Source organism: Branchiostoma floridae, chromosome 19 (assembly GCF_000003815.2).
Source record: "Branchiostoma floridae strain S238N-H82 chromosome 19, Bfl_VNyyK, whole genome shotgun sequence".
Lineage (NCBI taxonomy): Eukaryota > Metazoa > Chordata > Leptocardii > Amphioxiformes > Branchiostomatidae > Branchiostoma > Branchiostoma floridae.
In genome coordinates, this window is record NC_049997.1 from 4,615,866 (window position 1) to 4,627,348 (window position 11,483).

An 11,483-nucleotide genomic window follows, 5' to 3' on the forward strand; every position below is an offset into this window, starting at 1 on the left:
TTTCGTTTTATTGATAAAGTCTCTTTATACTGCTAAATCAAACACTGTTCTGCTGATTCTGCAATACGACAGCACAAGACTCAGCGCAATAGAAAGTAGCAGGTGTTTTCATGAGAACATCGTAACGTATCAAATGCACATGTAAAGTAAGATTACAATACGGCGGGCATTGGAAAAAGTACAATAAACACAAGTACATGTGCATCAAATTAAAAAAAAATTTGCAAATTTAAAATAACTCAAGATTACTCGCCTTATATTATTTGGTAACGTTGATAATATCTGGTGTAATGATTAGGACGACGTTGCGTCATTCTTTGCGTTTGGGGTTCCCATCGGACGGTCAAAGTTCAGGGATGGTTTCGTCACATGATGTTTTTGCACCAGGTGTTCACAGGTACAGCAGGTACGACTTTGGACCAGGTATATTGACACTGACAGCCATGTTTGCACGTACAGGCACAGAGACGACGAGTCCTGGCACAAACTGGAGAACTTTTCCGTGGTTACTGAACATTACGGTCATGTGAGAAGGCTCTTTTGCGCTCTTGCCCGGTGAAGTGTCACTGAGTTGAGTCCACGATCTTTTAAGGTAAGTTTATATTTGAACACAACGTTGCTCTTTGTTTACCATGTCACCCTTTGTCACATATGTAGTGTGATTGGTTTGCGACCACGGATTGAGGATATTCTATTATCTCATCCGTCTAATTGCAACAGAAAAGTTCATGTCGTTTAATGTAAAATTCATTGTCCTGTGATATTCTACTGAAGACAGTGCGCCAAAGATCGCATGAAGTTTGTGATAGCGCCATGGGCAGGTTTGGACCTATATGTCGGCTGATACAGGGTTCAGTAACCTTTGTTATACTGTAAGTCATATGACAGACATAGTAGAAGTAAATGTCATGCATGATGTAATGTAGCGTCTATTTTGCATTTAATTTTACGTTTCAAATCTATGATGGAAAGAAATCTCATTTTTTTTCTTCTTGTTCTTCAGAATTTCTATCTGTACAAGGAGCTTTTATGACAACAACATTACATTATGCTATATGTCAGTCTTTGTTCAATGATATGATATAAGATGATATTACATCGAACTAAGTGACATCATGTAGTCTCAGGAATGATTTTACACGGTATATTTCATTTACTGAGGTTGAATTTTACGTATTGCATATCTCTAATGTGATGTTCGAACTCTCATTTTCTACCAGGCCCCATTTGAACATTATTGACCCCTTATTTCTTTTGTCACCTCCTTTATTCCTTTATTCAGATACCCTTTAGCCCTATTTAGGGCTAGTCTACCAGGGTTTGAATGAAACAATGAAACGTACATATACAAACGCAAATATATACACAAACATACATGTATATGTGTATATATACAAACAGATAATAATAGATACACAATCATAAAAAAAAAACTATTGGTTCAGCGTGCAAAATACCCACTTGCACACTTGCACATTGCAACCACTTTTTGCTTGGTGCAACTTACTTCTGAACTTAGGTTGCAACCTTAGATTCTGAGCCTCAGAACTTGATTTTGTTGTCAATTTACTTGGAAGAAATAAATGAACCAAGGCAACTCCATTTCATATTAGCCAAATATGTATGTATTGTACCTTTTTTCCCCTAGAAATTAGTGAATTGTAGGTGGTGCAACTTGAAATTCAGTTGTGCAACCTTGTTTTTGCCCCAGGTTGCAACCTGGCTCAGAAAAGTATTTTGTACACTGTGGTTTGAGAAGACATGGTGAGATGTTGGGCAGGGTTTTGATGTGTGGTGGTAAGGTCAATATTCCATAGACTGATGGCACGGTAGAGAAAAGTTCACTTTTTTTAGTTTGTCTTTGGCTTAGGTAGCTTAAAACTGAAGGAGTTGGATAATCTAGTTGAATATGTGTGGGTAGAATGGACAGAAACAATGGAACTGTAAATGTCATGGGGCTCCTTACTGACAAGTATTCTGAAAAACAAAAATTAGTCAATGTGCTGATGGCGAATCTTTCTCTTTTAATACCATGGGCCAACCCAAGCCTGAATGCATTTGGTTAACAGGTGTTTCTAGTTGGCATTTAAGCAACAATCTACAGGCTCTGTTCTGTACTACCTGGAGCCTACTAGAAAGTAGAAGACAGTTTGCTAAAACTGGTAGACTGAGTACTGTGCTACTGATAATACAAGTGCGCATAAAACAACCGTACAGACTTCATAAGGCATGGCCCATTCGTGCCTTCTCACAAGGGACAATTACTGCATAGTTTTCTTTCTCATTATGAATTGTCAGTCCCACTCTGGTACAGTAGATATTATACATATTGTCATGGTGGATTAAGCCTTACAAGAATAGTATCAAAGTTATCACCCCTCTCCTGCAAAAATTCACTGTTTGTCTGTTTGTAATTAAACCTTTTGTCCAGGTAAATATTCTCATTTTGAACCATCTGCCAGTACTTTGATTGTAATTTAATCTGAACTCATTACAGATAATATTATCTGTCCACATCTGAATTACTGCCCTACAGCACTTCATGCCTCATTGAGTCTTAAATCTCTGACAATTACTTACTAAAAGAGTTTCAATCCAAAGATGTTAGACTGTTTGCTAACCTGGGGCTTTTTTCATGCATTACTAATGATTGGACCCAAAAGTCAAAATATGTGCTTTTATCAAGTGTGTGATTCTTTATATTGGTTACAACTTCAGAGTCTGTTTTTCCAAGGATGTTATAATTTGAATGTCCTTGGTTTTTCACAGACTATATAAACAGACTACTGTAGCCGCACGACACCAATTGTTTGGAGGAGAAACTGAAATTTGAAAGACAATAGGATTGACACAACACAAAGGCATTATCCCCTTGTCCTCAGATGACAAGGCATGTGACCAGTCACATGTTGAGGGATTCCCAGGAATGTAGTCTGTCTAGTTGGAAAGACTGTTGCACTTTCAAAACAGGGGTGTTCTGTATTTTCTTGTGGATATGTGTCTCAATCAACCACACTTTCTTGTATGTTTTGGCATTGTTTGCAAAATATAATCCTTTCTAAGTTATAGATATATAACATTATTGCTTTATATAAATGTAAATCGACAAATTTTGTGAAAAGAAATTCTGATTCATGAAGACTAGACATCCCTGTCTATGAAAATGGATTCAACCAACTGATCTGTCTTGAATGCTCCCTTGGACATCTGACACTTCAGAAGGTGGTGCCTTGCAGTTTGGTTGGGTTTTGATATAACGTCCTTGGTTTATCACAGGTTTCTATGGAAAGATTTTATCAGTGGGGTATAATTCTGCAAGAACACCTGAAACCCAGAGTTATTGACAATTCTGATAGTTTCTCGGATTTGTCTTTGATGCCGTCACTATGGATTTCTTAAAAAGGTATGTTTTCTGAGAGAAAGTTAATGTTAATTTTTGGGAAAGGTACTAATCTATGTGGCATTGGGACAAAATTGTCTGTTTTTGTCATTGCTGACAATTAATTTGCATGGAGAGTTGAGAAAAGTAGAATTGCATGAGAATGACTTGAAGTTTAACCCGGTGAGGGTTTTAATATTGGTGGAATGTGTGTTAAATTTCTTTATAGATTATGGAATGAATAGAAGTTTAGTATCCAGGATTTCATTATACTGCTGCTGGTGTCTTTGTCACAGTGATCAGCAATTGGCTAAACATCCACACACAGCATTGAATAATGAAATTTGTTATTTGATGAGTAAACTCAGATTTGTGTCTGTCATTCTGGCATGATTATTGATAATGACAGCATTTTTGCAGTTTTGTCTGACTGTTTGATCTGCATATTTAATGTGTAGCTAATTAGGTTGAAGAAATTGACAAGGGTACGAATGCTTTAGCGCAGAAAAATGCCAGAGTTGGGAAACTGAGAGTCCTGCAATGTTAAAATACAGAACTAAGGACTGATGCATATCACTGTCCTTTGTGATGTTCTCTTTTAACATGACTTTTTTCTGTAACTAGCAAACAATATTTCTTAAATGGTGTAAGAATAATGCAACCCAGGTGTCTCACCTACATTTCAGGTATTTCTAAGTCACAAGACTTCCATGTGATGACATGGATAACAATAGCTGTCCCAACTGCCTTGAGGCAATTCCTACTCAGTGGGGGTTTCCCGGAGAAATCTTTTAACACTCTTATTTGTAACATAGACTGAATTGAGATTTGAACAAACATGAAGGATGTGAGAATCAATTAGGCGACATTGATTTGATTATATGGGAACCCCAAAACTGATGTGAGCATGGGAATAAAAAAATGTTTGGCCCAGAGAAACTAACTTCATTTTGAAATCTATCTTAAAAGTGGTCAGGAAGGTTGAACAAGTGCCTAACAAACAGAGTATGGTATACCAAACAATAGATTATTTCTGTTCTTTCACATTTGTTCTTTGACCTGGGAATTGATGTTGGCATTCTATGACATTAGCATACATTTCCAATGTATTTTTTGCAATCTGTTTGTACCTCACCAATCCATATCTTTCAAATTTCAAGACATATATATTTGCTCATTTTGCTTTGTATGATTTGGAGCGTGGTTCAAAACTTTTTTTCTTTTTGGAAACGGACGAAAATTGATGAGCGTACGAATGTTCTCAATATAATAAAATCAATATGGTTACAGTGTTCGAAATACCCATCTGCAATTTGCAGAAGGAATTTTAAGATTGCAGAGGAAAAATTAAACAATCCAAATTTTGCAGAATGAAAAAAATCAGGATTGGGATTCAATGCTTCTTAATATGTTAGCAAACTTAAGTGGCATTCTCACCCCTACAAGACAACATTTAGCTCCTGTATGTTGTCTTGACTTTGTCTTGCATTTGTTTCCTATTTGACTGTTATCTAAAATTTTTCACCTCTTGCATATCAATTCATAGTTAGGGTATGAAACCTGTTCTTATAAGAACATGTTGTCTGATATGTTACAGAACCTGTTACTGTCCTATTGGTGATGAGCGGAGGTGTGATCGCCATGAATCCTGTCACCTACGGAACGTATCAAAGTCTTGAAGACACGGCCGGGGACAGGAGAAGACGTGCACATTTTGTACCGAACCGATCGCAGACGCCGTCGATTCCCGAGGAGAATACTGCGGACAAAGAGGACAGAGAGGTTGAATCTGCTTTTGATAACAATACTGACAATATGGAGAGAAGTCCACTGCTGACGAGAGAGCCTTGCCCAAGTGATCAAAATGCGAACAAAAGAACCCAAAGAGATGAACAAGTGGCAGTTAGGCCGAGGCTTACCAGACCACAATCTGCACCAAATGGGTATGTTTTTATATCTTACTAGTACTAAAATTATGCTCTTGATTTTCATTTGTAGTATATATTATGATATGCATAACTGCCATTGTCTTTTCTACTGTTCATTTTGAAGAATACTGGAGCAATTGTATCACAATTGCATTTTTCTTTGGCTTAGGCCACACCAATTTAATTTGTTAGTTCATGGATTTTCAAAAAATAAAGAAAATATGCTTAACTGGAAAAACATACTAAAAACAAAGCCTGTGGACCTGGTGCATGCCTTGGTACACTCAGGTGTATGGAGTCAAGTAGAAATGTTCATATTCAAGTTTTCCTCCCTGCCCGTTGCACTTATGATGTTCACTTGCTATATTTTCACTTTAAAAAAATCTGTGAACCAACAACTTAAATTGGTGGGGCCTCAGGAATTTCAAGAAAATTAGAAAAAGTTCGTGAAGTTTGAACTCTGTCTTTTGACAATTTGCCTCTCTACCTTATGACTACGTAGTGTACTATCAGGAGCCCTGTACAGCTACAGCAATATGCAAGCTCTGGACGCAGACTTGGAGGCACGGCTGGACGGGCGGGGGCGCAGTGCTAGTGCCTTGTCTTTAACATCCCAGATGGAACTTCACACCAGTGATGACCATTGGTTCACAGTATCCAAGGGTACAAGGTTAGATATGCTTTGATGTTTTAATTGTACATTATGTTACATTGTGTAATATTGTCATCATTTAAAAAATCTGATAGTCATTCAAAGGATTTTAGGTTTAAACATTAATGCTAATATTTTGTATCAGTGTTTTTAAATCAAACAAAATAACAGTTGATAACTCTTGATAAATGGATATTCTTTATATGGGTATGTCTTATTTCTTGCTCTTTTAAGGGAATTTTCTTTCCTAATAATGATAATTTTTTTTATCTTTTATGTATTCAGGAAGTTATTCAGACAGATGAAGATAGGAGTCCTGTTCCTTATGGTCATAGCCTTCTCAGTAAGTCTGTTGTTAGTAACCTTAAAATACCATTGTCTGCAAATCCTATACAATGTAGATGCTTCCATGCTGCAAAAAACGTATTGTGGAATACTATCATCAGTATGATTAATTACCATATTGTCTATCACATGGTAAGAAATAATTTTGATATGTTAACATTTGTACAGGACCTCGTGTGCATATTTCAATGAATATGAAATGTTTTTTTTCCTCAGATAATGTTTGGCAGTATCCCAGAAGGCAATCAGCATCCCGAGACCATTGCTGTTTCTAGGTCACAACCATTCCGTATCCTTCACATTCCTGTATTGATATAGAAACAGCTGTATATGGTAGTCTATCAGAACTACTATATTTCAGTGATAATTTTTCTCATTCCTTTTGAATGTGTTAATAATTGCTTTATCAAAATTATTTTATTCAGTTACAATGAAATGGAAAAATATTTGTAACACCCTTATTAAAAAAGTTGCTAATCTGACATGTTTATGCCCTGTGTGCTGCGCCCGGATATAACTGGGATAGGACATTTCCCGACCTAACAGCATTGTGTGCGAGTAGCACGGGAAACCCGGAAGTTAGGGGTGGCGGCCTTGTTCGGGGGTTCCTTTTCGGAGGTCACTGGTCAAACCCTGGTACTAAGTAGCATTTTATTGGGCAGAAACTTGAGGGTTAAACTTTTTTACCAGTTTTCATGCTAGTCTGTGTGGTATAACCCTTAACATCCATTTCAGATGAAAATATAGATGTTGACATGTTGTCCGGTGTGGTAAAACTAGGTGTGGACGGACCGTTCGACCTGCTGACCAGTATGGATGCCACTTCCACCAACTCCATCAACGTGACCTTACGATGCAACGTGACAGGAAATGCGACATTAAAAGTATGGATTCTTGTTTATATTTCTTCTTTCTTACTTAGACATTTCTCATGTCTATACATCATTTCTTTGAAATCAGATTTACTAAATTAATAACAAGATATTTCAAAGTCTGCGCTCCAGGGTTGTCTCCTGTCTTTCTGTCTCATTGTTTTGGAGTCCATGTTGTAAATTTTGGTGTTATTTAAATCACTTACAAAAATACATTGTCATTCATTTCACATCCTGAAGTTTAGATTTTTTGGAAAGATGGTTCGAAATCTTTGTCCGTCTTCTATCCTATGACAGGTCCTGGAGACAGCTTTGTTACACACTTCCTGAGTTACATGTACATCTTCAGATTTTACTTTTTGCTTACTGTAAACTGTTGTATAATGCCTTTATCTAACTTGTCATTCATTTCTTTCTACTTACAGATCTTGGCCAACTATACCCTTGTTGTGAAGCACCCTACCAACATCCCAACATCAGACTGGGTTGGACATACAGAGAAGGTGCAGGTTGAGAGAAAGTAAGGCTGGTTTATAACTGTGTAGTTAGGATTGTAGTTGTACTGTCTTCAATGTTTTGCCGTCAATGCTTTATGTTATTCTACCACAAGATGATTTAAATCACTTTTCCAATATTCTAAATGTTCATTTGACTAAACTGAAAGAATGACTTTATTTATTTGGAGAAGCCACAAAGACATATCACAACTTTCCCATGTTCATAGATGGACAGAAAACTAATTTCCTCTTCAAATCAAAGAACCCACAAATTGTAGAAAAAAAAAAAGTGGAGCTCTTCGTCTTCCTTTGCTTCCAAAAAAGAAGTCAAACAGACCCGTTTAGAAATTTAACACTATTTGAGTAGCCTCTAGTACAATAAAGTTTACTACTGTTCATTGTCACATGTATGTCTTCCCTATTTTTACCATGTATTGCAATTAGCCCCGGGCATGAACTTGCAAAAAATAATTCTAAGCCCTCAGAACTGAAGCATTCTTTCTTCGCCACCCAGGAATGAGGATGACTTGATAATGGTGGACATCACCACGGGCATGAGCGAGGCCACAGCGCTCACCCTGTCGTACGTCGAGCTGCCGCCAGCTGTTGATTACAGCGTGCTGATCGCTGCCATCATCCTCGGATTTGTCTATGTCCTCATCACCTTTGATGTATGTTTGGTAGACACTGTTCTTGTGACATGTTACTTTGCTTAAGAGGTTTTGCTTGCATTTCTGGGCTTGGCTTGGCTGTGGTACTAGCATAGGTTTTTTGAAAAATTCTCACTAGTCCTGTAGCATTTGCTTTTATTTCATACACATTCACTTCTCTATACACGTGCAAATGCAGATACACTGGAAGGTGATGGATGTTTCTTCATAATGCCTAAAGTAGAATTATAGATTTCAAAGGAGGCGACAAATCTTATGGTTCAATATGCTAAGTTTTCCTTGTTAACAAAATTCCTGCAAGTTGACTTAGCCCATGCTACCCCCAAGAGGTAATGGTTTCACCTGTTTCTATGGTTACAGCTGGTGCATAGGACGATAGCCGCCATCATTGGCGCCCTTGCCGCCCTGGCCGCACTTGCCATGCTGAACGAGAGACCCACCCTGGAACACATCATGGGATGGATCGACTTTGAAACACTCTCACTCCTATTTGGAATGGTGGGTAGCTGGAAACCCTTTTGGCATTAGGCAATTCTGTATGATTCTACTATGAATAGCAATTATTTTCTTATTATCATGGTGTAGTTTGGGACAAAGGAAATATTTAAGTCTGATAGAAATCACTAGTGACGATCTGACACGTTATGATTTCATGGGTTGCTTTTGTCTGTTACAGATGATACTGGTGGCAATTTTCATGGAGACAGGATTCTTTGACTATGTGGCAATCAAGGTAAGATCGGTCTGTTATGGATAAAAAATGTTATCCCTAGGTTGTAAGGCCCATTTTCAAATTCTTCTTTCATCTTTATGTATCAACTGTCCTCAGTCCTCATTCTTTCACTGTTTCCTTGGTCAACAAGTAGTTGTGTTATGTTCTTGGCACAGTGGCTATCCCTGTCCTTGGTGCTGAATTTGATATCTGTTAGAACTGTTGTTAACTAGGAGACTGTAGATAAATGTTATATGTACTGTACCATAGTGAATTGAATCAGATGTATTATGTGTTTTGTATTGTTTTGCCATGTTCCAGTGTTATAAGTTGTCGCGAGGCCGGGTCTGGGTGCTCATTTTCATCCTGTGCCTGCTGGCTGGGGTGGTGTCGGCATTCCTGGACAATGTCACCACTATTCTTCTCATGGTGCCAGTCACTATAAGGTAGGAGCATTGTAATCTGATTTGGGAAAGTTTGTAATTGTAGACTGTCTCTTGATTTTTTGTTAGAGGGTTGTCGTAGTCATATAATGCTAGTTCACCTGTATCCAGGGGATAACCTATATCCGTTATTTTCAAAACATGGTACTATGTAGGGATATCAAGTCGAAGGATGGTGGTATCAAATAGTTTCAAGATATTGCAGTCTGAAACCAACATCTGTCGACTTGATATGAGTAAATGCCCCAATTTTTAACAATGAATATAGGTTACCCTGTGGATATGGTGAACTTGTGTTACATGCAGCATATATTTCAAGATAAGTTTGCTCTTATTTCATATTTAACATTGTTACAGTCAAATATGCTATGAAGTTTGTAACAAATTTGGTCAGGAAATTTTGAATGAGAGCCAAACTAAACAATGTAGCAGCATTGTGCTAAGCATATCAAACTTCTTCCTTTCAGGTTATGTGAGGTCATGAACCTTGACCCCAAGTATGTCCTGATTGCCATTGTCATGTTCTCCAATATCGGCGGGACCAGCACGGCTGTTGGGGATCCTCCCAACGTTATCATCATCTCCAATGCTAGATTCCAGGCTGAGGTAGGTTTTAATAGTAGATGTGTGGTGTTCTCATATTGCCAATATGTGGTCAGCTAAGATTACGCTTAGAAATCAGGTTACCAATGTCCGAGCAAGTAGTTAGAGCGACCTTCCGAGAGAGCCCGCTAACATTGACTTCCATTGTACCATGTGGTTCTACGTGTCCAAGTGCATATTAGAAGGTACATCTTGTTACAAATTAGAATATTGTTCTCTCCGCCCGTGGGCACATAATGTCCCTGCATGCGTCCAACCTAAAATCAGTTTTTTTAGGCTAATCATTCAAATGTATACTATTAGTTAATAGATCCATTCAAAATGCTAGCAGTCTTGTAGTGCTGTTACTAGTATATCTGATTAACACATTTAAAAAAAAATATATCATTAACATCTACATTTTGTTATTGATATAAAAGGCTGACTCAGGTTTTGTTAAAAACTGTTTTGTGTATTTTTGTCCCCAGGGAATCGACTTTGCCACATTCACGCTCCACTTGTTTCTGGGTATCATCCCTGTCTACATTTTTGGTTTCATCCTTCTCAGAATCATTTACATGTGCAAACCACTCTTCAACAAGGAACACCCAGAAATTGTTGGTAAGTACTAAGGACACAGTATTAGACTCCTAATTGTGGTTTCAAGATATCATACTCATAATCATATATTTGATATTCAACTTCAAAATTGGCAAAACTGTATACTTCATATCCAACTAAAATCTTGGGGAAATCTACATATTATTTAGTATTGGACTAAAACTTCAGGTAAACATATAGTGTAATGTATATTATATCATATTCAACTAGAAACTTAAGGAAATGAACACGTATTTGATGTTCAACTAAAACTCAGAAAAATATACAATTTTGATATTTCAGATTTCTTGTGACAGTAATTTTCTCTGTTTCAGAACTCAAACATGAGATCAAGATTTGGAGACAGACTGCCCAGAGAGTGACTCCAGCAAGTCGTGAGGAGAACACAGTGAAGGCACTCCTCACACAGAAGGTCCTCACACTGGAGAACACACTCAAGAAGAAACTCTACAACCTCAATAGGTGAGCAGAATGGTAGCACCCATTGGATTTGTTGTACATAATGGTAGCACCCATTGGGTTTGTTGTACATAATGGTAGCACCCATTGGATTTGTTGTACATAATGGTAGCACCCATTGGATTTGTTGTACATAATGGTAGCACCCTTTGGATTTGTCGTCCATAATGGTAGCACCCTTTGGATTTGTTGTACATAATGGTAGCACCCAATGGATTTGTTGTACATAATGGTAGCACCCATTGGATTTGTTGTACATAATGGTAGCACCCTTTGGATTTGTCGTCCATAATGGTAGGCACATTCCCCCGGAACCAGTCTA

The 11,483-nt window shown here is 37.7% G+C and overlaps 2 protein-coding genes across 2 annotated transcripts; both read left to right on the forward strand.

Moving 5' to 3' along the window:
* Positions 1 to 343: 343 nt before the first annotated feature.
* On the forward strand, positions 344 to 7,506 carry LOC118407085. Its single transcript, XM_035807504.1, has 7 exons — positions 344 to 406; positions 4,977 to 5,322; positions 5,810 to 5,977; positions 6,245 to 6,302; positions 6,521 to 6,593; positions 7,040 to 7,188; positions 7,474 to 7,506. Exons 1-7 carry the CDS (start codon positions 370 to 372, stop codon positions 7,504 to 7,506), a joined length of 864 nt encoding a protein of 287 aa, XP_035663397.1. The 5' UTR covers positions 344 to 369.
* A 38-nt stretch (positions 7,507 to 7,544) lies between these two features.
* Positions 7,545 to 11,164, forward strand: LOC118406957 (P protein-like; the record flags this gene model as incomplete). Its single annotated transcript, XM_035807355.1, is given in 8 exon segments — positions 7,545 to 7,696; positions 8,188 to 8,344; positions 8,705 to 8,842; positions 9,021 to 9,077; positions 9,378 to 9,502; positions 9,967 to 10,105; positions 10,570 to 10,702; positions 11,017 to 11,164. Coding segments are annotated over 8 exon segments (1,034 nt in total), but the record flags the coding sequence as incomplete, so codon positions are not given.
* Between the last annotated feature and the right edge of the window lie 319 nt (positions 11,165 to 11,483).